The 27,439-nt window shown below is 35.2% G+C and overlaps 2 protein-coding genes across 4 annotated transcripts in view; one reads left to right on the plus strand and one right to left on the minus strand.

Moving 5' to 3' along the window:
• The window catches only part of prkaa2 (protein kinase, AMP-activated, alpha 2 catalytic subunit), a 57,325-nt gene extending 53,563 nt beyond the window's left edge, over positions 1 to 3,762 (plus strand). The window contains exon 10 of the transcript XR_015518155.1: positions 3,334 to 3,762. The gene's annotated coding sequence lies outside the window, so the exon portion shown is untranslated. The remainder of the gene's footprint in view (positions 1 to 3,333) is intronic.
• Positions 1,802 to 26,481, minus strand: LOC100330978 (uncharacterized). Of its 3 annotated transcripts, none has more exons than XM_087298027.1 (19): positions 26,268 to 26,481; positions 22,976 to 25,082; positions 21,182 to 21,343; positions 19,832 to 20,138; positions 18,513 to 18,607; positions 17,488 to 17,513; positions 16,824 to 16,858; positions 16,588 to 16,735; positions 14,841 to 15,000; positions 11,619 to 11,751; positions 11,450 to 11,484; positions 10,602 to 10,677; positions 10,449 to 10,483; positions 7,449 to 7,491; positions 7,246 to 7,323; positions 5,766 to 5,794; positions 5,657 to 5,681; positions 5,350 to 5,457; positions 1,802 to 3,621 (listed from the first exon to the last, which is right to left on the minus strand). In XM_087298027.1, exons 1-19 carry the CDS (start codon positions 26,277 to 26,279, stop codon positions 3,597 to 3,599), a joined length of 3,639 nt encoding a protein of 1,212 aa, XP_087154153.1. In that variant the 5' UTR covers positions 26,280 to 26,481; the 3' UTR covers positions 1,802 to 3,596. The 3 variants fall into 3 exon arrangements, 2 of the variants coding, with proteins under 2 accessions (XP_087154153.1, XP_087154152.1); XM_087298026.1 differs by having other exon boundaries at positions 19,832 to 20,141; XR_015518152.1 differs by lacking the exons at positions 1,802 to 3,621; positions 5,350 to 5,457; positions 5,657 to 5,681; ... (9 more) ...; positions 16,824 to 16,858; positions 17,488 to 17,513 and having other exon boundaries at positions 18,532 to 18,679; positions 18,748 to 20,138.
• Between the last annotated feature and the right edge of the window lie 958 nt (positions 26,482 to 27,439).

Raw genomic sequence — 27,439 nt, forward strand, 5'->3', positions numbered from 1 at the left:
TGTGCTCATTGGAACTTTCAGAGCTGCAGAAGTTTTTTTTCTGTAACATTCCCCAGCCTTGTGCCTCAATACAATCCTGTCTTGGAGGTCGACAGACAATTCCTTTGTCTTCATGCTTGGTTTGTGCTTTGGCATGCACTGTCAACCCTGGGACCTTATATAGACAGGTGTATGCCTTTTCAAATGATGTCAAATCAACTGAATTTACCACAGGTGAACTCCAGTTAAGCTGCTGAAACATCTCAAAAATGATCAGTGAAACAGACGTACATGTGATTTTTCAGGTATTTTATTTTTAATACATTTACAACAATTATTATTTTTTTGTTATTATAATTGTTATTATGGTATATTGTGTGTAGAATTCTGAGGAAATAAATGAATTAAATCCATTTTGGAATAAGGCTGGCCCAAAAAAATGTTGGAAAAATTGAAGTGATTTGAATACTTTCCGGATGCACTCTATGAGCTTCTAGAAAAATACTTAAAAACTGTGACAAGCATTCTCCTAAATCTTCCGGAAAGCCTTCCTTGAAGAGTTCAAGCTGTTGTAGCTGCAGATGGTGAGCAACTCTATATTAACCCTTAAAGACCTAGAGGTATATTGTGGGCACCTAATGGGCCTATATTATTATTTTTTATTATTTATTTATTAATATAATATTTATTATATTATTTTTTTAAAAGCAGTTTTATTTTTATTTTAGCAGTCCGCCTCAAGTGTCATATATCATTTTAAACAGGAGAACCTGAGGTTTCAATCTGTTAAAGGTCCAGTCTAAAATATTTTTTGGTCCAAAAACATATGAACACAGAAAATACATATGAAGACAGAAAATATTCCAGAATTTTCCAGAAACGATTTTTAAAAAAAGTGGCATTTTCTAGTTATTACAAACAAAACCTTATGAAGTTTGTTTTTCTTTCTTTAGAAATACATGCTATGATGTTTTATACTTCCAAAATAAATTTTGTCTACATCCACAATTCCCTGAGCAAGTTATAGCAATTTATTTCAATGTTATTCCAAGTTTTTCAATGGGGGAAAAAATGCATGTATTTACTGACAATGTATTTGCCCAAAAGTTCTGGGAATGAACTAAACAGAAACCCTACAGATTATGATAGAGATGTCATTCAATTTCATGTTCACATAAACAGAACATTTGCCATATAAAGTAACCAAGCAGATGGGCTTTTCATACTCATCATCATCAATGCATATATGATTGTAAACAGCTCAAAACAATGACCCTTGAAGACTTGTTTGCAGGACAAATTGGACAAAATTACGCCTGAAACACTTCATCACTTGGTGTCCTCATTCTTTAAACGCCTTATTGTGAAAAGTGGCAAACGCTTTACTGTTCCAACTTTTTTTTGAAATGTGTTACAAGGACCAAAATGGGGACACGTACTTATTAACAAAAATAAATAAGTAAGTACAGTCAAAGAAAATTTACAAATCACTTTTTATTTGAGGGGCGAGGCAGTGGCGCAGTAAGTAGTGCTGTTGCCTCACAGCAAGAAAGTCGCTGGTTCGATCCTCGGCTCAGTTGGCATTTCTGTGTGGAGTTTGCATGTTCTCCCTGCGTTCGCGTGGGATACAGACATGTGGTACAGGTGAATTGGGTAAGCTAAATTGTCCATAGTGTATGAGTGTGTGTGAATTAATGTTTGTGGATGTTTCCTGGATTGCGGCTGGAAGGGCATCTGCTGCGTAAAAACGTGCTGGATAAGTTGGCGGTTCATTTCACTGTGGGGACCCCGAATTAATAAAGGGACTAAGCCGACAAGAAAATGAATGAAAAACTTTATTTACTTTATTTGAGTTTTCCATACTATCCCAACTTTTTCAGATTTGGGGTTATTTTTCCTACAGTAAGCTGATTTGTCTAGAAACTATACTCTCGTTCTGGTGTAACAACCAAGTTTGTGGAGCTAGACAAACAGGAACAAATCAGGCTTTAATATTCAAGTAAAACAGTTGTTTTACCCAAAGGTGTTTAATGCAAGGGTATGTCAATACATGTGAGTGCTTTCAATTATAACAAATAAACATATGTTGTTCAGATCAGATCATTTTATGGCAAAAAAGGACCTTACATATTGTCAGTAACTAGAAAATGATAGCTTAAAAACAGGCCACAAAATCAGCATTTTTAAAAGTATATACAAGACTGTGTCATTTATTATCTGCACCAGAAAGCTCAGTACATGCAGGAAAATTATAAAATAAAGTCAAACTTGCACTACAATCATTATAAGCCTGTTTCCCTATTGTAGAGCAAACAGGAAGACTGGGAACACAAAGTACTGCTTGTAAAATATAAAAACCAATGATATAAAACTAATACAAATACAGAGTATGGTTATATTTTAAGTAGCAACCCTAATTTCTTCAAACACCTGACTTGGATTGCATTTAAGGACATTTTACATGACATAAAGTACATCTGATATTTAGCTTTAACCGTTTCAACTGCCACGCTTTCAGTTGTCAATTTGTTTCTGTAGTTTTCAGTTACAATACATGTTATTAAAGGCTATTTTCTCTTGTTTTCCACCTTTACTTGGCCATAAATCTCCACTTAAGCAGCACTTATATAAACTAAATCAAGGGTGGGCAACCCTGTTCCTAGAGAGCCACCTTCCTGCAGATTTCAGTTGCTACCCATATCAAACACACCTGCCAGTAATTATCACGTGGTGTTCAGGTCCTAATTAATTGGTTCAGGTGTGTTTGACATGGGTAGCAACTGAAATCTGCAGGTAGGTGACTCTCCAGGAACAGGGTTGGCCACCCCTGCACTAAATGTTATAGTTAGTCATGTATTTATCATGTACTGTATGTATTTACTGACATGTACAATGAAAAATACATGTTACAGTGTTTAATCATCTGCTGCTTATAAACGTTATTGAATGAAGCTTGCAGTGCAGTGCATTAGCTAATGTTAACCAGCACAGTTTAGGCTTGTAGTAATGCATTTGTAAATGGCGAAAGTAACGTTAATCATGATTAAAAATGCTATATATGTAGATACCCAAAATGCTAATGTCAAAAAATTATAATAAAACAAATAATATTAATAATGATAATAAAAATAAGCCTGACTTTATCCGATATTCAGATTCTTGTGCTAGATATATATGCAAATTAGCACATGTTTAATGAAACAATGGCTCATTTGCATATTAAAACATCAATATACAAACAGTGTAATACAAAAACTTTGCAATTCTTAAAGCATTAAATGAAGAATGCTGTCAACGCTGATAATAGTTTTACCCAACTAACCTGCAGTGTCTTTCCTGATTCTTTATCAATAGAAACTGAACCAACGCTTCGATGTAAAACTCCAAATGATCTCCACACGAGGGCGGTCTTGACACAAACTGAAGGTAACGCAGATGAATATAGGAGTCGCCTGCAGCCTCTTCCAGGCAGATGCACAATCCCAAACACAACTGTTCTCGGCAGACAGACGCGTCTCCTGCTGACATTTACTGTGGCTCTCACTGAAACTCAGCCCACAGGAGGGTTATGAACTCAGAGATCCAGCAGTACGGCTCTCCCTTCAGCAGCCACTCAGCTATTTCTGCACGAGTCTGATTGGCCTGGAATAGACAAACACACACTCTGAAATGTCAGTAAACATCATTGTAGCAACAATAAAGATATAAATGAAAAAAGGCTAGAGGTCGAGAGTGACCAGTGTAAAGATTGTTAAAGCCAGTAATGATATTTAATCAGCAGCTAAATAAATAAAAAGAAATAGTAATAATTTTTCCATTTTATTTTTGAGCATGTTAGCAGCAAAAGCTAATATAATAGGTAGACTTTATAACTACCAGATTAAACCCCCCTTTGCCTTTAGAACTGCATTAATCCATTGTGGCATGGATTCAACAAGGTACTGGAAATATTCCTCAGAGATTTTTGGTCCATATTGACTTGAAAGCATCACACAGTTGCTGCCGAATAGTTGGCTGCATATCCATGATGTTAATCTCCTGTTCCACCACATCCCAAATGTGCTCTATTGGATTGACATCTGGTGACTGTGGAGGCCATATGAGTACAGTGAACTCATTATCATGTTCAAGACGGTTCTATGGTGCGTTATCATGCTAAAAGTAGCCATCAGAAGATGGGTACATACACTGTGGTCATAAAAGGATGGTCATGGTCAGCAACAATACTCAGGTAGACTGTGGGGTTGACCCGATGCTTGTTGACATTGGTACTAATGGTACTAATTAGTACTAATGGGTCCAAAGAGTGCCAAGAAAATACACCACCACCACAAGCCCGAACCTTTGATACAAGGCAGAATGGATCTATGCTTTCATGTTGTTGATGCCAATTCTGACCCTACCATCTGAATGTCGCAGCAGAAATCAGACTCATCAGAGCAGGCAACGTTTCTCCAATTCTCCAAATTCTCACCATTTTGGTGAGCTTGTGTGAATTGTAGCCTGTTTCCTGCTTTTAGATGACAGGAGTGGCAGCCGGTGTGGTCTTCTGCTGCTTTAGCCCATCTGCCTCAAGGTTTGACGTGTGCATTCAGAGATGCTCTTCTGCGTACCTCAGTTGTAACAAGTGGTTATTTGAGTTACTGTTGCCTTTCTATCAGCTGGAACCAGTCTGGCCATTCTCCTCTGACCTCTGGTGTCAACACGGCATATGTGCCCACAAAACTGCCGCACATTGAATATTTTCTCTTTTTGGACCATTATCTGTAAACCCTTGAGATGGTTGTGAGTGAATAACCTAGAAGATCAACAGTTTCTGAAATACTTAGCCCGTCTGGCAACAACAACCATGCCACATTCAAAATCACCTTTCTAATCCATTCTAATGCTTGAGTTTGAACTGCAACAGATCGTCTTGCTGCCATGTGATGGACTAATTAGAAATTTGTGTTAACAAGCATTTGAACATATATATATATATATATATATATATATATATATATATATATATATATATATATGTATATATATCCTTCAAAATAAATTCCTTTTAATCTCAACAAGAGAAAATAAAACTCATAAAAGTGTGTAACCACTTGAAGGTCAGTAAATAGTGAGTAAGTAAATTTTTTTTTGTGAACTATCCATTTAAATACGTACATATATAAATAAGTAAATAAATAAATAAATAAATAATCCTAAAAATTCAAAAACAGTTTATACTTAATTTAATCATTCAGAGATTTGCAGTCCAACCAACAGTTCAGTTTAATTTTAACAGAAAAAAAAAAATCCTAAACAATGCTTTATCACTAGATGCATTGACATTTTGCACATCATAAATAGACAACAAGTGTCCAAAGTACATACTTAGTGTAAACAGGCCCTGAATCTCCAGCGATTAAATCAGCATACAGATCTGGAGGGGGCAGAATCTGGAGTTCCGATGTATCTAATCCTCCTTCCTCTTCGTTAACTCTGACGGAAATATACAATGACATTTGTTAGCACGTAGCATTACCACCAGGTCATCAGCAGTGCTAGCATAACGGCTAATGGAATGAGACATGCGTTCATAAAAAAACATCTCAGACATTCGCGAGAAACCAGTCTGGGTACATTCTCAGCTCAGGAAAGCATCTCATAAATGACTGTCTGTGTTTTTGTGAATACTTACAAGCTGCCAGAATCCCCTTCATGCTCTTAAAAAAAAAAAAAGAAAAAGAAAATGAGTGAGATGTGAGTGTTTAGGTTTTGTAATTAAGCTTTAAAGAGTCAAAACATACCTGGTTTGGGCTCTGGCATTCTTGAAGCACTAAGTACCATATAAGGAAACAGGAAGTAGACAAAAAACATGATGACTTAGTATCCTGTAATCTAATCGTTTGCTGTAAATGTTTATCAGTGAATTGAGAGAAAACAGACATGAGCAGTTGCTGCGTCCCAATTTGCATACTATTCATCCTAAATAGTATCTGAAAATAGAACAGGTCCCAGACCATAGTATGTTAAAAAAAGAGTATGCCAAAGGTTTTGGGATGGTTTACTTTTCTGGTAAAAGTTCGAAGTGTATAAGTGTCCATACTGTAACCGCTAATATTGCTCACAACACATTACACGTTGGATGTGAATTTGATTAGAACTACAAACGTTTATAAAAAGCGTAAATAAATGACAAACATAGCGGACACGCAAGACCAACCGTCAAGTAGAGAGGCTTTGGTGAAGTTGTGTGAATGCCTATTAATTAATATCTAGCCAACTGGAAAATATTTAAAGGTTCACGAAACCCTCAAGTACTTTTTTTGAGATTTTACCAGATTTGTCCCATGCTATACTGGTTGGCTGGTTTTAGCTGGTCGACCAGGCTGGTTTTAGAGGGGTTTTGGCCACTTCCAGGCTGGTTTCCAGCCATTTCCAGCCTGGTCTTAGCTGGTCAGGCTGGGAGATGACCAGCTAAAACCAGCTTGACCAGCCTAGCTAAGCTGGGAGTCCAGCCAAAACCAGCTATATCCAGCTTAAACCAGGCTGGTCAAGCTGGTTTTAGCTGGATTTGGCTGGTCATTTTCCAGCCTGACCAGCTAAGACCAGGCTGGAAATGGCTGGAAACCAGCCTGAAAATGGCCAAAACCCCTCTTAAACCAGGCTGGTCAACCAGCTAAAACCAGCCAACCAGCCTTGGCTGGTTTAAGCTGGATTTTTTAGCAGGGGTGTGTGTTGAGCATCAGTTAAGACAATGTTAGCACCTGTTAGCTTTAATTGTGGGGAAAAAATGGATAATTTTGAACTTTAGTCAGCTAATTTCAGCCTCCGGGTTTAAAATGATTTTTGAGGCGGGATCAAAATCGGTGACGTAGCGCAAAACTGCAAGTGCAAAGATGACGTGTCGGTTTCTCATTGTTATTCATAGCAGAGTTTTCTTATGCTATGAGAAGAGCCGGCCTCTTCATTACTTATGAGAGCACATGCTTTCCAAAGGCAAAGCAGACCTACCAATGCCAAGCTGTGAGACAAGGACCCACGGCACACAGTATTTAGCGGTTAATGTGTCCCATCAAATTTTTTAGACATTGTTTTTTTTTTTATTTTTTTTTTAGATAAAACATTTTTTTTTTCTACTCGGATATTTATGTATTTTTTAATGAGCAATTTTAAAAATTGTACACATCTTGATGTTTTTATTATGCATTTTCTGTTTGATATTCCAAAATGTGCATAAGAATAGGTGGATGCAAACATGGTTTGTGAGTGAGGTGATGTACTAACCTTTGCTGTGGAGGTTGAGACGGTGTTTTGGGTTGCATGAAGAATGTAGAGAGTTTCTGAAGGGCTTCATGTTTCGCTCTGTGACACATGATAAACCAATATTTATTCTTCTGTTCTTGGTATAAAACAAATTATTTTATATACTATCATTTCAAAGAGAGTAACCTTGCTTGGTTAATTTAAAAGAAGACTATTGAACTTACTGTACGTTGTAAGTTGAGTAAATTTGGGGTTTATCGACAACATCTGAAAAAAGAAAGAGATTCATGAATGGATGAGGAATTTGGTATGAAGAATGACAAAAAATTTATGGAATCACATTTGTGATGTAAAACATTGAGAATATGAGATACTGTGTCAGAATTATGAGATCAATTATTAAACCATATTATTAAACTATAAGATTAATAGATAAATTAAAGATAAATAAATAAGGTCACAATTACAACCAGATCAAATTAAGATAGAATCCCAAAATTATGAGAAGGACAGTAAACATGTTATAGGTCACTCATTTTCGAGTGAAACAATCAAAATGGTTAGATACTATTAATGATTAGTTGCAATTATGCCAAATTATTAAACGGCAAGTGTCATAATTATGACATAATCAAAGTCTTTGTCATAAATATGAGATAAAGGTCATAACTATGAGACAGTTAAAATAATGAGATAAAAAAACATGATAATACGGCATAATTATGAGATAGGCCATCAAATTGACTAGATATTAGAATTATCATTAGTTATAATTATGAGATATCAATTTAATATCTGACATATAGTCAAATTCTAAAAATCCCACATACCATGATTATGACATAATCACAGCCTTGGTCATAACTTTGAGTTAAAGGTTTTAAATATGAGACTATTATAATATATTATAATATAATACAATATAATATATCAAGTTATAATAATGAGATAAAATGTCTTTGGACTGTGGGGGAAATCGTAGCACCTGGAGGAAACCCATGCAATCGCGGGGAGAACATGCAAACTCCACACAGAAATGCCAACTGACCCAGCCAAGGCTCAAACAAGTGATCTTTTTGCTGTGAGGCGACAGCACTACCTACGGCACCACTGCGTCGCCTTTTCTGACATATAGTTAAATAAAAAAATGCCAAGTACCATAATTATGAAATAATTAAAATCGTAGTCATAAATATGAAATAAAGGTCATAATTATGAGACAGTTATAATGAGATAAAAAATAATTAGATAATCTAACATGTAGTCACATTACAAAATACCAGGTATCATGATTATGAGATAATCACAGTCTTGGTCATAACTGAGATACATATCATAATTACGAGACAGTTATAATAATGAGATAAAAAGAAAGAAAAAAATAGATACTAAGCCATAATTGTGAGATAGACAATTAAAATGACAAGATATTATTATTTTTATTATTAGTTACAATTATGTGACATAAATTCTAATATCTGACATGTGGTTAAATGACAAAATACCAAGTATCATGATTATGAGATAATCAAAGTCTTAGTCATAAATATGATACATAAGGTTACAATTAAGAGACATAAATAATTATGAGGTAAAGTCACATTAATTATAAGAAAAAAATAATTATGAGATACTAAGTCATAATAATGAAACATCAGCATAGACAATGAAATCAAACATAGACAAAAGGTCATAATTATGATATAGACAGATTTTAGGATTTTTACATAAAATTTCTTTAAAGTACAAACTCTGAGAAGCAATATTAATATCATAATTTTGACATAGACAATGAAAATCATGATAAGTCATAATACAAAACTGAAAATCCTAATTACAATATAAAAGACACATTTTTGATGTCAAAATGAGATAACCAGTAAACTTAGAAATAGGCTATCAAAGTGATGTAGACATTAAACCATAATTATGAGATAAAGCCAAAAGTATGACATGTTAAAATGAGATGAAAAGCCATATTTGACACAAAGTCATAATTATGAGCTAAATATTCAAAATCATAAGATGCGACAAAAACGTTCATTTTAGATTATTTAAAAATGATATTGCCTTAAATATTATTATTTTTAAATTATTATTATTATTACCTACTATATAATTTAGATTTTTGGACATATTGATGGTCTAACTCAGGGGTTCCCAAACTTTTCAGCCCGCGACCCCCAAAATAACAATGGCAGTGACTCGCGACCCCAATATCCTCTGAGGTGGTTATAAATACAGAAACCTTGCATGCAATGACGCAGACACACCAATTAAATTTGTGTCAGTGGTTTAAATGTGCCAGAAAGTATAACCTGATGTTATAAAATCAAAATGCATCTGACGCTATTGCTGCCTTTAATATAATGTAATTACCCCAGGGGCGCAATCCAATAGAACTAGTAACTATAAGGTACTATAGTAACTATATAGTATATAGTAACTATAAACGACTATTTTTATTTTCAGTATAGTTATGGATAAAATATGTTAATTTTTATGGTTTAATAAAAATAAATAGATTTTTGGAAATCACCAGGCGACCCCCCTTCATTGCCCCGCGACCCCTCAGGGGGTCCCGACCCCCACTTTGAGAACCACTGGTCTAACTGATAGTTTGAAGTGTTGTCTTCATTTTGACCTGTCATAAATATGATGCTTATGCTTTTATGTACAATTTTTAAACTTTTTTTAAAATTTAATTACAAATATCTATTCCATAAATTTTTAATGATTTATGACAATCAACTTTTGCGTTTTATATCAGTTTTATTCATAACTTTGTCATTTAAAACATTTTAATACCATATTTACAATATATTACTATTGACCATTTCAATGTGGTGATGTCATTGGCCCGTGAACATCCTGCTTGTTATCAAACTATTTCATATCTTTAACAAGAGGCAATTTAATTAAAACCTAATGTCAAAACAGCTATCATAACATTATTTTTCAATATATGGTTCTTTTTGGATTCTCGAAAGCTATAGAAATTAAAAATGTAAAACAGGAAATACGCTGGGGCCATTGTTATTGTTTATATACCTTAAAATAGTCTATATTATATTAACGTTTACTTTGGTAGAAATGGGCTTCTATAAATATGAATATGACCAAGAGAATGACACACCATTGCTATTGTAATTAATAAAGAATTTCTTGGTGTTGACTTTTCTTTGCTCTGCATATTTTTGGCTCATGTCTCATCTGTGACTCACCTTGAGCTGGTGTGGCCTGTGACTGATTCGGCTCTCTGAAAAATATTCAACATACACCCCTTGTAAACAATACAATAACTGAACAATCAAGCTTTGTTACTCAGCACATATAAGTACACACACTCATAACATACACACGAGTTTAATGCTTACACATGTGCAGTTTCATCGGGAGTGCCAAACGCTGGGTCATCATCTTCACATGTCCACTCCTCGCTGTCTTCTGAGACTGAGAAAAGACAGTAACAATATGTATTATTAAATATGTACAAATAATTATTATATAGAGCAGCAAACCTACTTTTTAAATATATTTATACAATTATGATACAAATTCATAATTATATAAAAAAAGACATTGTTATGAACACAATTCTAGATCTATTTTTACCCTAATTAATCTCATAGTTATAATGTTTGAGACATAAGAACGTTTTGTTTTAGCTTATACAGTAGGGCTGGGCAATTAATCAAAAAATGAAAGGAATAAAAATTGACATTAAGAACTTATAATCGATAAAAATTTTTTCAGGTCGATTTATTCAAATTAATTAATTAATACAAATTTTCGCTCTGTTAGGCTAAGGTTTATATTTTCGCAGCCATGTGGCAGCCACATCTGATCTCTGGTTAAGGAGGACGATGGACCCAATCTTGAGCTTTTTAGGGTGCTTTCACACCTAGGGCTCTATTTTGAGGATCCATGTGCAAAGTGCAGGCTGAAAACGCATTAAGGGCCTGTCAGAATCTACTTTTTCTAATATAAGGACGGAAAAATCCACTTTGCGGCATGGCACATGGTCTAAAAGGGTTGAGCTTATTTTCTTAATGAGTTACAGGTGTGTTTTGAGAATAAACCAATCAGAGTCTCATCTCCCATTCCCTTTAAGAGTCGACTGCGTCGGGCCACAGCAGCAAAATTATCAGCATTGTTGCTTATGGTTGAGCCTCATTAGAATAGTGTCAAACATAAAAAAATAAAATTAAAAGAACATGCTTACAGCTCTCATGGTTCAAGTTGTAATGCTCTGAGCTCCTGAAACACATGACAGAAAAAAGAATAAAAAATAAATTGTCCATTTACAAAATGTATATGAATGTTATTACCATCCTATGTCACCACAGCATTTAAAATTACTCCTATTGTATATTTGTCAATATATACCGTACCTGCTGTTTGTACTGTGGGCTTCTGTGTCTTTGTGTTCATTGCCGTTAGGTCTGTTAGACACTGTTGTCTTCTTCCCCAACTCCATAATGCCATTGATGTTCAAATCCACACACTCCACCGGGATATAACCATCTGAAAAAACAACAACAATGCCAATCTGCATTCCAGCAGAAACATCTGAAAACTGAGATAAGCTACATACACAGTCTCAGAGATAAATCGGAGCTCAAGGACTCGTTCGGGTCCTTGCGCGGTGACAGATCTGTTCAGAAATTCCGCCCTTATCAAGGTAAACTCATAACAATGCTTATTTTCTGCACCCCATTTATCTGCAGTACTCACTTAGCGTGATACTAATTATTTGTGACTCGCAAGAGCTGATATGAATGAGATAAATGAATATGTATATCTACAGCCGCAATTCCAAAAAAAGTTGAGAGGCTTTGTAAAGTGCAATAAAAATCAAGAAAATATGTGACAGTGATTACCACGGACTGGTGAGCCGCTGAAATCTTATATGGTGTCAGAAAATTAGCTCATAAAGCTTTAAAGGGTCATGACACCCCCCACTTTTGGTTCAGGTCTACCTCAGAATTTTTTCAATAGATACATCATAGTGGGCGCGGAGCTCCGTGAGCAAAGGGCAGGAGTGGGCGTGGCCAACAAGGGAGAAGGAGGGGAGCAAACAACTGTTGTCAGTCGGCTCACAAAATGAGACAAACCGGGAGCAGACGCATTATTGTATTGTTTACAAAGTTAAAATGCAAAGAAGTAAACAGTAATTTGATGACCTGCTTCATAACCACAATTTATATCATTATAAAGATAATCGTGTTCATATAAACACTATAAATGAGGACTTTTCCCTCAATCCCCGGGTCTGAATGCAGACTCAGTGCAGCAGATCTCTTGCCCTGTCTATTTTAACCATTAGCCCTGTTGGTAATCTAAACGATTTAGGCAAACACAGCAGCATGGCAATGTGTGTAAATGTGAACGAACTCCTGATAAAGAACAACGTTCGCCATTCTCCGCCATACTTGTACTGATCTCCTCACAAAAGTGCTTGCTGCACACAAACAGCTTTGCTTTATCGGCCCTGACAGCATAGCAGGGAAAAACATGCAACAAACCACGTGGATCATGGCAACAAACACATCCAATCCTTCATGAACCGCTAAAGACTGTGTTCCGTGGGTCCGTGTCTCACAGCTTGGCACTGGCAGGTCTGCCTTGCCTTCGAAAAGCACATGCAGTCATGAATAAATTAGAAGCCGGCTTCTAATAGGATAAGAAAACTCCGCTATAAATAATAATGTAAAACCAACGAGTCATCTTTCCACTTGCAGTTTTGCGCTACGTCACTGATTCTGATCCGTGTCAAAAATCATTTTAAATCCTTGAAGCTGAAATTAGCTGACAAAAGCTCAAAATTATCCAGTTTTTCCCACAATTAAAGCTAACAGGTGCTAACATTGTCTTAACTGATGCTCAACACACACAAATCTGGTAAAATCTCAAAAAAAGTACTCGAGGGTTTTGTGAACCTTTAAGAATTAGCATGCACAGTTCGCACAAAATGAAACATTGTGATTTAAAAGTTGATATATAACTGTGAAACTTATCTCTTTCCTAACTTTAAAATAATTAAAATTCTGTTATTAAATACTCATCCTCATGTTGATCTGATCCCCGAGACTTTTGTTTGTTTTCAGAACACAAATTCAGATATTTTAGATTAAAATCAAGCTTGAAAATCACTGTTAAATCATTCCATGTGACTTGACTGAATCACCTGTAACCATGAGAAGCTCCAAGAACACTTTTAAACTTTCTTAGTCAATAATAATTCATAATAATTCCCTACATTTATGAAGCGCTTTCTGGACACTTAAAGAGCTTTATAGCCATTTGGGGGGGGGGGGGGGGGGGGATCTCCTCAACCACCACAAGTGTGCAGCATCCACCTGGATGACGAGTTAGCAGCCATATTGTGCCAGACCGCACACCAGCTGATTGATGAAGAAGAGATGGAGTGATGAAGCCAATTATGATATTGGGATGGACAGAGGCCAGTGGGCAAATTTGACCAGGTTTTTCAAAGGACACACAACGACCACAGTAACACTCACTGAATATTCTGTCCGTTAATATACTGGGCCATTAGGGCCCAATAAAAAAAAACTACAATAAAAAAAAATGTTTAAATTAAAATAAAAATGTTGAACATTTAAATGAAACCTGGCATACGCATCAACAAATCATTAGAATTTTTCAGCATTATACTTTTCTTTTTGATATTTGGCAGCAGTTTCTCTGCAGGAACTGAGTTTGACACATCTGATCCAGTGAGTTAAAGAGAAATGGTCACTTCCTGATAAACTACTGCCAAATAATTTGACACCTGTGCACTAATTAAAAACAGTGCTTTATTTGCAAATGTTTTATGCCTTGTTAAAATTTTGCGCATATATCTAATTTGATATTTGGATAGAATAATATCTATGCTAATATCTATTGTCCACAGTAAATGTGCACCATAATCTGATATAGGTATAAAAGATAAACAAAGTTTATACATGTTTTTTTGTGCACAGAAGTGTTCTGAGGGCTTTATATGATTACAGTTGAACCTTTGAAGTCACATGAAATGTTTTCACAATATTTCTGGCTTCTTTTCTGGACATTGAGCCTCTCAGGCTATTGCCATACCTGCCAACAGGTTTTTTTCCAGGAGTCTCCCTTATTTCAGACCCATCTCCCGCCACCCTCCCGTTTTGTTATTTCTCCCAGAAAAACCCATAATATCTCACTCCCAACACACATTTTACCCCTCCCAACATAACTTTCCCACCCTTGGTCTCCAGGATTTTCAAACACTGTATGTCTTTGTCAATGTATGGCCATTGCTGTATCTGGAGGATAGGAGAGCTCTCGGGTTTCACCTAAAATATTGTAATTTATGTCCTGAAGATGAAAGAAGGTCTCAGGGTATTAGAATGTTACAAGGGTGAATAATTAATAACAGATGTTTGTTTTTATTTTTGGTGAACTAACACTTTAAGTTTGCCAGTGAAAACATTAATTTAATTTTTATACTTTTGCCAATAAAAAAATGTTTAACAAATCAAATTAATCAGATCACTCAGATTATTTTATAAAACATCCCACATTTTTTAGAATTGGTGTTGTAGATTGTAGATTTGTGGTGTTCAACTTACATGTACTGTTGCTGTCCTTGGCAAGCCATTTCCCTTTAGGACAGTTTTCAGTTCGTATGATGTTCACGGTGTCTCCAACCTTCACCGGCAGGTCATTTTTACGGCCTTTACATTCCTCAATCACTTTAACATGATATATGGGCTCTTCTTGGCCTGTGATCTGCATTAAACACCATGAGTTACATTAACATGTGCATATCCATTAACTGACCTCACCATACCTTTAAAAACAGGAGAAACGGAAGCACATGGCTCATTTCACTTTAGATTTAAAAATGATGGTTAAAATGATGGTTAGTGCATCTTTAGATTTGCTTGAGGAGTGGAATGTGGATTGTAACAATTAATGGATTGTGAGAGTTTTATAGAAAACAATTATGCCAAATTATTGGTGAATACCAGAGTCATAAATTTGTATGTTCATTTGTTTGTTTGTTCAATCATTCATTTGGTCATTCAATCATTTATTTATTTAACCTTTGCAAGAGTATTTAAACTATATATATAATTTCAGAATATTTCAGAAATTCTTTATTATATAATATACTTAATTAAACTAATTGAATCAATCATAATACTTTAAACTGTCATGATACTATAAATATATAATATACAATCAATCAATGATATTACATTAATAAAATGTAATAATATAGCAAATATATTACAATCTTTTCATCCATTCATTGATTTTGTCAGTGGATACCCTTCCAGCTGCAACCCAGTATATGGAAACACCCATACAAACTGAATCATACACACTATGGACAAGTTAGTTTATTTAATTATGTGGGGGAAACTGGATCACCCGGAGGACACCCACGCGGACACCGGGAGAACATGCAAACTTCACACAGAAATGCCAACTGACCCAGCTAAGACCAAAACCAGCGACTTAATTGCTTTGAGGTGACAGTGCTAACCACTGAGCCACCATGCCGCCAATATGTACATTTTAAATGTAACTATATACATATTTTTACATCTGTATTAGGTCTATATCATATCTGTTTTTAATGTAGGTTAAAAACTTACCTTTTTGGTTTGACCATTATATCAGTAAGAAATGATTGCTTTTATTTATAATAACCATCAGTGCAAGTTGTTTGTTTTAGCTATAATTTTATACTTTTTCTTTGTATATGTATTGTTCAGCACATTGCTCAATCTTTGGATGTGTATAATAGTGCTATATAAATAAAATTCAGATTGACATTATTAATATTATTGTTTTAAAACTGTGAAGTTATTCTTACAGGACAGAGCTATACTAATACAAAAACATTATTGCAATTATTGCTTTTGATATTAATCGTTATAACAGCTCTCAGGATTACTTACTACTTTTAATTGGTCAGTCAGACCATTTTTGTATGCTCTGACAAAATGATGCTTCTACAATTTGCATGAACACGTGCTCTTCAAAAACTCTTCACACATGAAACAGAGGTGTGTAAAAGTACCCTACTAAGAAGTTCGACACAAAATCTTTATTCTGAGGCCGAATTATTAGTTGCTAGTATGTGGCTAATAACGATTTAAAAAGGCAGGTTTGTACTATATTATACTTATTGTACTATATTGTACTATTTGTATATATATATATATATATATCCTTGTTTTGTGTGTGTGTGTGTTTGAAGAACAATTTCACCTTCCTGCTACACCAACAACGCATAGTCTACGGCTTAAATCGGTGTACAAAAAGTTACATTCTGTTAACATCCAACCAAGAAATGTCTGTTACCTTAAATCTTTTCCTTATTTCGCTTTCTTTCTTCTCCTTTTCTTTCTGCTCCTTCTTTTCTCTTTCCTTCTCCTTCTCTTTTTCCTTTTCTCGCTGTTTGTCTTTTTTCTTTTGTTCCTTTTCATCTACTGCTTTTGCAGAGTTCTTCCTGTGAATTGAAAATGTTTTTATCATGTTTTGGGAATGTTGATGTATTTTATCAACTTAACAAAAGGAAGGAAAAGGCAGGTACAAACCTGGCAAACAAGCTTTTCTTGGGAGCCTCCTGAACCTGCAAGGTTGTGATTAATGGATAAAAACAAAAGACAACAACATGTTTCAACAAATCATTACAACAACAGAACAAGCATTAAAATATTGCTCTGAGGAAAAAAAAAAAATACTCGTACCACATACAAACATTTGTGAAATGAACAGTTAGACTTTAAGAAGTCATTCTAAAACTATTTTTTACATTTTTTATATAACTTATCCATTTGAAGAAATTCAAAGTCAAGGAAATGTTCACAGTATGTCTGATAATATTTTTTTCTTCTGGAGAAACTCTTATTTGTTTTATTTCAGCTAAATAAAAGCAGTTTTAAATAAATAAAAAAAATCATTTTAAGGTCAAGATTATTAGCCCCTTTATCTACAGAAGAAACCATAGTTGTACAATAACTTGCCTAATTATCCTAACCTGCCCAGTTAACCTAATTAACCTAATTAAGCCTTTAAATGTCACTTTAAGCTGTATAGAAGTGTCTTGAAAAATATATTGTAAAATATTATGTTCTGTCATTATGGCAACGATATAATAAATCAATTATTAGAGATGAGTTATTAAAACTATTATGTTTAGAAATGTGTTGAAGGGGGGCTAACAATTCTGACTTCAACTGTATATAGATAAAATCTCACCTGAGCCGTTGTATCAGCATATGGATCTAAGTTGCAAACAAAACACAAGTCAGTAAACAGCATTTTAAAGATAAAAGATAGCCTAAAATAAACTAAACACATGACAATCTGCTGTTTAGCATCTTAGAAAGTTAGACGGTCATTAGAGAACAGATTACTGAAAACAGTGGTTGTATTTAAGAAAATCATGACATTCCAAAAACAGGATACATTTACTTTTATTTATTTATTCATTTTCCCTTGGCTTAGTCTCTATTTCAGAGGTCGCCAAAGCAGAATGAACCACCATACATTCTCAAATTCATGCATTACAACAAATTTAGTTCAACCTATTTACTTGTAGTGCATGTCTTTAGACTGTGGAGCAAACCGGATCACCCAGAGGAAACCCACGTGAACACAGGGAAAACATGCAAACTCCAGACAGAAACGTCAACTGACTCAGCCAGGACTCGAACTAGTGACCTTCTTGCCATGAGGTGACAATGCTAACTACTGAGCCATCGTACTGCTAATACATTTACTTTTTAAGCCGAATTGTATATGATTTTACTAAATAAATATGCTAAAATCACAGTATTTTCTCGAGAAAACTTTAACATTGTTATGATGCAACAAAATATCTGTAAATATTAATGATATTCAAGTCACACTTTACAATAAGGTTTATTAATTAATGTTAATTAATGCATTTACTAACATGAACAAACATTGAACAATACATTTACTACAGTATTTATTTATGTTAGTTTACGTTAGTTAATGAAAATTCAGTTGTTCATTGTTAGTTCATGTTAACTCACGGTCCATAAACTAATGTTAACAATCACTGACCTGGATGTTAATAATGCATTAGTAAATGTTCAATTAGGATTAATAAATGCTGTACATGTGTTGTTCATGATTAGTTCATGTTAGTTAATGCATTAACTAATGAACCTTATTGTAAAGTGTTACCGATATTCCTCCTGATTAGACAAGACAAGACATTTATGGTAGCTTTTAAAAAGGTTTCTTCTACTTACTCTTTGGAGGTCCTTTCTGTTTTTTATTCTTTATTGTTTTGCCTTTTTTACTTTCTGCATGATCTTCAAAGACATTATCAACTCTTTCAAGCGTCCTGAAGGAAAGTCAGAATAACAATGATGTCACGACACATAAGCAACAGCTGCACATCCACCATGTATTAACGCTTGTTAAGTGTGACGTCATGCGAAGTGGCATCCGGGTCCAATGCGATGTAAAACTTTTGAAAATCACAATGGCTATATATATATGCCTATTGTCCGATGACCAAAAAGTGATTCATTTTTAACAAATTGCTAAAATATTGGTGTCTGTGGTATATTGGTGTTCAAATATTGGTGTCAGCAAGTCCAGATACTGTTATGTGTACAGCATGATTTATTTAAAATTCACTTTAATGTGTGATATAACTATGGCCCAATCCCAATACTGTTTTTGTACCCCCACCCCTTCCCCTTTAAACCGAGGGTGAAGGTAAAGGGTTTTAACGTTTACCCCTAAGAATTGGGACAGCAGTACAGCACCTGCACACGTCATCAGATGTCATCGCGATCTCATGCTTCATATTCATATTCAGGCCATATTCATTTATATAAACACACCAAAAACAACATAAACATTATAGCAGACACTATGAAGCCCATTCCCAGCCACTAAACATTACTGACAGGGTATTCGAGTGTCATCGAGTGTCATAATGATGGGGGATTACTATACAGGAGTTATAATTATGGATTATAGATCGTGAAATATATTTTATCGTTATTTTTTTAAAGCATGACGGTAAAACATGTACGCGGTTATAAATATATTAAAACATGTGCTTGTTTGTAGTAAAAATTTGTAATAATGACAAAAATACTAGGGTAAGGGGAAGGGCTAGGATTAGGATTAGACCTAAAAAGTGGTCATAAACTAATATTTTCTTAATTCAAATGAGTAGTGGCTTAGAGCTGGAAACAGTATTCCAAACGTCACAACTTAACAAGCGGACAGGCAGCAGCGAGGACACACTCACTTTTTATGGTATAACAGAGATCGTCTCCAGTGGAGAACCACTAAATTTTTAAAAACGTTTACTGAAATGATGTGAACTTCCCAATTGGATAAGCACTCCAAAGCACTGATTTAAAACAAAAGATTCATAAAGGTTTCGAAGCATTACCATCACTAACAGAATGCAAGAACAGCTTTATTCATTCACTATGAGTTTTTTCAGATGTTTCCGTGTGGATGAGCAACTTTTGGATAACGCTTAGTGTGGGTGGCATGTCTTATTACAAAATTAAAATGATTGAAGACAGCCTTAATGACTTACCCTGATGGAGACAAGGCAGGTGATTTTTGCATTGAGTCCTTAAGCACAGCAACTTGAATGTCTGTGTTCGGAGAGCCAGAGTTCATAGACCCATAATCCATATCCTCCATGTTCAGAGGTACAACATCTTTAACCTGAGGTTTTGGGTTGTGCTGTTTCAGGATGACTTCCTCGTGACCTGAAAGTGGTCTTTTGGGAGTAGAGGATGATGATGGTACTGACGGAGGCCTGAAGGTGGAAACTGCAGGAGTCGCAGGTTCTTCAGCATCATAAAATATCTCTCCAAATGAGCTGTCATGTAGTGATCCTTCTGACGAAGAAAAGCAAATTTGTATTTGGGCTTGATGCATGGTGGACAGATACTTTTAAGATTTGTTTCATGGTATTAACATGGGTTAAGTAGCTTTTGATCAACCTCCTAGGGATTAGTGGCCACATACGTGGACAACACATTTTAGCTCTTAAGTGGCTATTTAAAATACTTTGATTGCTTTATATTTTGTTACAGACATACAGTGTCATCCTGCAACTGTTTTGCAGCATATGAAATGTCCCAATCACTATTTTTAACTGTCCAAAATGGAAAAAAAAAAAGTGTTTTTACTCTCTAATAGTCAAAACATGTTTGAAAAATTTTGTATGTTAAATATGCATTAGAAAACAGTCAGGAAAAAGTGTTTTATGTAAATTCGGACTATGACTCTACATAAATGGACATCAGTTTTCTCTAAAAGTATATCAAATCAAAAGATGATACTTAGGTTTTTATTCTAATTATGTTTCAATAAGCTCAAATAGCAAAGAGAAATAAAAAAATGCATGTGACAAAACACCTTGGGCATTAAGAGGTTAAAACTAAAAAGCATAAAAATGAAAACAATGTGAATGGAAATTACAATTATGATTATAATTTGTGTGTTTAATCTGGTCAGTACACTCTCAGAAATAAAGGTACGCGAGCTGTCACTGGTGTGGTACCTTTACAGAAGGTACACATTTGTACTTAAAGGGTCCATATTGGTACCTCAAAAGTATATTATTAGTACCCAAGAATTTTAAGAGGTACACTTTTGTACTTTTTAGGTACCAATATGTACCATTGAGGTATTAATATAAACCTTTAAGGTATAAATTTATAACCTTTGGAAAGGTACCACCTCAGTGACAGCTCGTGTACCTTTATTTCTGAGAGTGCATGCAGAAATTGTGTGGTTTTTGGTGGCATTATATAAACAATTTAAAGAGATGCATTTTCAAAAGTGGACAAACCCATACAATACTTGATCAATCTTAAGTCCAAATGGAGCAAATCGAGTTTTAGGTCTTGGGTTTTGAGGGTAAGTTGGTTACCATGTGTTTCTAGGTGTTCAGAAGGTGTTTTGGGTCTCTGGAGGTGAAGCGCAGGAGATGGAGTTGGTTTTTCTAATAGAGGGTCCACCATGGGTGTGGCTGGCAGAGCTTTCCTAGGTGGTGGTGGAGGAGGATGTACTGGTTTGACCACTGTCAACACCCCTGCAGAAACATTGAGATCACTTATGTAAATTAGAAAGGATACTAAACCACTGTGTAAACAAAGTCATGGACAAGAAACCTTTCAGGACTAAAAGTTGCTTTCAAACCAATCCTAGCCAACCATAACTTTTATCAACCATTGTACAAAACTACAAAATTGTAAAATATTTTTTTTGGTTTTAAATCAGATTATACCATTGGCACCTCACTCAAACATTACCAAAGAGTTTCTATATATATATATATATATATATATATATATATATATATATATATATATATATATATATATATATATATATATATATATATATATTTATTTGTTTCTTAACTCTTCTGTAGTTACATCATGTACTAAGGCTGACAGAAAATTAAAAGTTGCAATTTTCCATGGTGATGTGTGTAGGAACTTAAATTTACCACAGGAACAGTAAATATTGTACACTGTATCTTGATTATGAAGATACTGTAAATAATGCTTGAGAATATGATTGAGATGCATGTTTGAGATGCAGTTATGAGCCAGATGCTGAACGGACTGGGAATATGAGCTCTGATGATGACCATGGTGGTAAAATCACCTGCTTAAATTGAATGCTTCCAAGATCGAAAAGCAAAACATGCTTTATTTTGTTCTTTTATGATTATTAAATGTTTATGCACAGAACTGAGCAATAGTTTGCATTGCTTACAAGCCAAGTAACAATGCTCCACTTTGGCCATTCTGTTGCCTACAAGTAAATTTGCAACAAGTTTTCCGATGCCAACTGAAAACCAACATTATCTTATTATCCTATCTCTAATTATATGGTTAGCAACTTTGCAGGTATGTGAACTGATGCAACTAACCCTTACCCCATCCCAACCATTTATTTATACACTACTCATACTAAAAAAAAAAAAAAAAAGCACAAGAACTAGGTCAGGAACACAAAGATATCTCTGCAAAGCTAAAGAAAATGGTGAGGTTGAGAAAACGCATCAGGTAAAACAGGATTATGGAATGTAAACACAGAAACTGTGATGTTCATGTTTTTAACTTGTGTATTAATTGAGCAATAACTGATCTAATACACGAGACTCAATGCAAAAAAGATGTTAAATATTTCTACGTTTACAATTTTAGGTGTAGATGTACTGTTGTGATTCACAGTAATTAAAACATTTTCTCTGATGCTTCTAAACTTTGAGTAATATGATCTAATTGCAACAACTACTTAAGGGGATTTATGCAAGTCTAATTAGTGTTCAGTTGAAGTCAAAACCAAAATGTCCTACTTTTACAGATATATCCTTGAGACAAAATAATCTTTGTCATTCTGATTATGAAAGATATGTTGCCAAACACAAGCCACAATAGACGTACATATCCTGCATACCAACCCTCCCTGAAGAATGGAATCCACCTGATAGTCAAAAAGGTACTTACAGCCTGTTTTCCAAAGCTTAAAGGTATTCACACTTTGAAAATTAAATGTAAAATTAAATTAAATTGGTATATAATTGGTATTGTCACCCTAATTGATACAAGACTGCCTGACATCAACATACACTTTTTGTTATGGACACAATTTAACACAAAAAGGTGGGCAAGATAAAACAGTGTAAACCTTATTTAAAACAGATACTTACTATTATCAAGGCCATTAACCTTGGCCAGTTCAGGTATTTGGGCTTTAGGTGGAAATCTTGCATGATCTACATAGTCAACTGGAGGGAGTTTAGGGATAACAGGGACTTCTGATGGAGCTTCCCCATGCAGTGCTTTTACAGTTGTGGCAAGCTGTGGTAATGCCTTTTCAGGTGGAGTCACCTTAGGTTGTGTCACCTCAGTTGTGAGAGTCTCAGGCAGAGGTGTGGGAGTTTCAGGCAGAGGTATCTCAGGCGTGACTGTCTCCATTGGGGTTGTATGCCCAGGTGTGGTAGCCAACTGAATCGCTGTTGACTTTCTCTTAGCCCGTTCCAGAAGGTTAAAAATACGGCTATCAGGTGGTGTCCGTTTTACTGAGGCCATCTCTTCTGCTCTCGCCAAGGCTGAGAGGGGTGAAAGTGGCTTGGTTGAGGGATGTTGCTCTTTAATCCTGTCAGGATTGTCAGTGAGACTTTCTGTATTCTCCAGCACCACATCTACAGGTTTAACTACAGTATGAATGTCTAAGGGCTTCACCAAAGTTTCTAGAGATGCCACTGGAGGGGAAGACAATGCCGGGGTAGATGATAAGCTAAAGATATCTGGACTCCTGGAAATTGGGGGGATAGATGTACGGATTGCTGGAGTGGGTTTGATTTGCTCTAATAAGTCTCCATCGGGATAATCTTCAAGAAGAGGGGGAGGAATATCAGTGAATTCTGCAGGAGGGCTTCCTTCAGGGGGAGGAAATACTTCTGACAAATTGAGCATTTTTATATTAGGTTTTAGAGGTTTGGTGTCAGAAAGAGTTGTAAAAGATGGATCTGGTTTAGGAGTCTTAGGGACAGTTTGATCAGGAATGACTGATGTTGTAAAGGCTGGCTCAGGAATCTTTGACAGAAGAATCTTTGACTCAGAAATATTTGGTTCAAGAATCTTTGGTTCAAGAATCTTTGGCTCAAGAATCTTTGGTTCATGAATCTTTGGCTCAACAGTCTTTGGCTCAAGGTTAACAGAGGTCGGGATGCTTGGGGTTGGAATGCTTGGGGCAGGAGTGTTGGGGATAAAAGGTGCTACAACTGAAGTCTGAGAAAGAACAACAGCCTTAGGGACAACCGGAACACTTTCAGTGGGGGGAAATGCTGCAACCGATGGGGCAGTAAAAGTTGGGGGATGCGAAGCAGGAGTACGACTTGCTGGAATTGGACTTTCCACTTTAATTGAACTTTCCACTGTTCCTAACTTCTCATTGCTAGTTTTTGGAGTGTTAAATACAAAACTCTTGGGTGTAGATACTTTGATTGGTGAAATGGCCATTGGTGTATTGGGGTTGCTTCCAGGCTCTGGGGTTTCAGCTTTTGTTGGCAAAACAAGTGGAAGATTCCTTTCCTTTATAGACTTTTTTGCAACATTGACCTCTTTTGTGACATCTGCATTCTCATTGACAACTTTACTGGCTGTTTGAGGGGTAATAACAGAGCTCTTGGGTGTGGATGGTGGAACAGACACATGTGTAAATATGCTGGGTTCAGGTTCTGAAGTTTCAACTTTTTTCGGAGCCATTGGTAGAACCAATGGAAAATTTCTGTCCTTCATAGACTTCTTGGCAACTTCAACCCCCCTCGTATGTTCTGTTTGGTTGATTTCAACTTTGCTAGTTTTTGGAGGGTTAAATACAAACTTTTTAGGTGTTGACCATTTGGCTGGTATAGCGGACACAGGTGTGCGTGGACTAGATTCAGTCTCTGAGGTTTCATCTATTTTTGGAGACATTGGTGAAACCAGTGGGAGATTCTTGTCTTTGAGATTCTGTTTAACAGCATCAACCTCCTTCTTTTGGTTATTATCCAGCAGTTCTGTGTTATTGACGAACTGGTTGTCACTGGGTTTTGATCCCCATGGTGGGGAGAGCTGGCGACTGAGATTTTTGTCATCTTTAAAGACTACACGTGGTGCGAGAATCTCCCCTTTTCTCACAGCAGCATTGAGGGAGGAGACAAATGGATTGCTGACTTTTGATGAAGGTGGGATGCCTTTAGGTTTTTCTGGGATGACAGGTTTAGGATGGATCTTCAGACCATTTTCTCCCCCAAACCTTGCTGATTCATCCTGATATATAAAATGTAGTCAAAGTTATTTCAAAGTAAACATAAATTGCACTATGAAATGCATATGTATTTTCAGCAAACAAATAAACTGCTTAACATCACAACGGAACACAGTAAACTTTATGTTTCAGGAATCAGAAGGCCATTTGATGGCATGCTGTTATTGACTAATCCAGTGGTTCTCAAACTGTGGTACGTGTACCACTAGTGGTACGCAGGCTTCCTTCTAGTGGTACGCGGAGGAATGAAATATGTCATGTACATGCTACACACATTTAAAAATGTATAAAAAATTATGTATATAACATGTCATATATGACATATAGCCTATATTTCTGAGGTAATCTGCCACGTTTTTTTAACTGTGCAGAGTTGTAGCTGCTTTACTGGGCCTACTACGCTACTGTATTTCAATACTGCTCATTTTGGTGGTACTTGGAGAGACAATTTTTTTCTGAGGTGGTACTTGATGAAAAAAGTTTGAGAACCACTGGACTAATCAAATCCCATACATTTTAATAGCCCAAACCAAATTAGTCAATTTAAACACATACAAAAACACAAGTACAAGAACTCTCAAACTAAAGTAGTAATCTGTTCTGAACATTACCACAAGCAACATTAGAACATTTTTTCAAGTAACAGTATGACATTGAATTGCAATAAATTGTTGACTAACACTATAGGGCCAGTTCTCACTATTAACTAGTGGCTTATTATTAAGATACTGGCTGCTTATTACTACCTATAACGTACATATTATGCATGCTCGTATTCTACACCCCTAGTCCCACCCAATACCAAACCAAACTATCTTATTAACTATCAATATGCAGCAAATTTAAGAGTTAATTAAGGCAAAATAAATAGTTAATGGTTTGCTAGTAGGTAGTATTCTGCAATGCAATAAAGTGCAAGCAAATGTTAACCAATAAACTGATTTTTAGTATAGGAAACTCTCAGAAAAAAGATATTGTGGTACTAGTCTGGCACATGTCCAAATTCCCAATGGTTCTAACTCAATATTTGATTAACTTTTTCAGTCTCAAGTAAAAATTTGAGATATGAAAAAATCTGTGTTTAAAAAGTTTATGCAGATACATCCAATCTTAAAGCATACTCAAACGTTACTATAATAATAATCATACAAATAAAACATAATAATAATGTCACAGTTGTTTCTTACCTGTTCCATCATTGTGAGACAAAATCTTCCCGCAGTTTGTTAAAAGAACATATTTCTCTCTTCTCAACGCCTCATAAACTAATAATCCATTGAGTTATTCCTTAACGATTAGAAAAGATTCAGCATGTACAACTAAAATGGTGTTGTGTCGCAGTTGTTTCAGGATAAATAGCTCACAGAGTGAGAACTCGCCTATTGGCCCTCAAACTGGAATGAGGTTGGATGAGCGTGTTCATGTGCTAATGACGAGATAAAGGAATGTCTCGTCAAACAAGTAACTTCACTGAACGCCAGCTAAGGACTGTTTTCATTCAGAAAGAATGCAGTCGGGCAAGAAGCACAGAAATCCACGAAGGCACAGCTTCTACCATTAAACAATCAAATCAAACTCTCATTACGTCTTCAGATCACGTAAAATAGGAGTCATAAAAATGATTGGTCAGAGTTGTTCACACCTCTTTTAGAAAAATTAGCTTGAGTGTCAGTGGGTGGTAGATACCAACATGTTTCAAAATATCTTCTTTGTGGGAAAGAAAAAAAGAAAGAAAGAAAAAAAAAACTAGTATGACTATCAAGTATGAAGTATGAGTAGATGATGGCAGAATTTTCAGTTTTGGGTGAACTATAATACCTTTAATTTCAGTTTCCATTTATTTCATCTCTATTTTTAATTTACAGAACATGATTAGAAGAGTTCAGGGCTAGTTTTCCTACTTTTTACTTAAATTCAGTAAAATGGCAAATTCTTATTGAAGGGTCATCGAGTAAATGTATAAGTAGTAGGGCTGCTCGATTTAGAAAAAAACATAATCACGGTTATTTTGGTCATAATTGTAATCACGATTATTCCAAACGATTATCAGATGAAGTCAAAATTATTAGCGCTCCTGAGAATTTTTTATTTTTTTTAATATATATTTCCCAAATGATGTTTAACAGAGCAAGGAATTTTAACAGTATTTCCTCTAATATTTTTTCTTCTGGAGAAATGGTTATTTGTTTTATTTTTGCTAGAATAAAAGAAGGTTTAAATATTTTAAAACCAATATTATAAGCCCCCTTAAGCAATAGATTTTTTGATTGTCTGTAGAAAAAAAAAAAAAAAAACTACTGTTATACAATGACTTGTCTAATTACTCTAATTAAGCCTTTGAATTGCATATCAGAATGCT

Source organism: Danio rerio, chromosome 20, assembly GCF_052040795.2.
Source record: "Danio rerio strain M-AB ecotype USA chromosome 20, GRCz13ab, whole genome shotgun sequence".
NCBI lineage: Eukaryota > Metazoa > Chordata > Actinopteri > Cypriniformes > Danionidae > Danio > Danio rerio.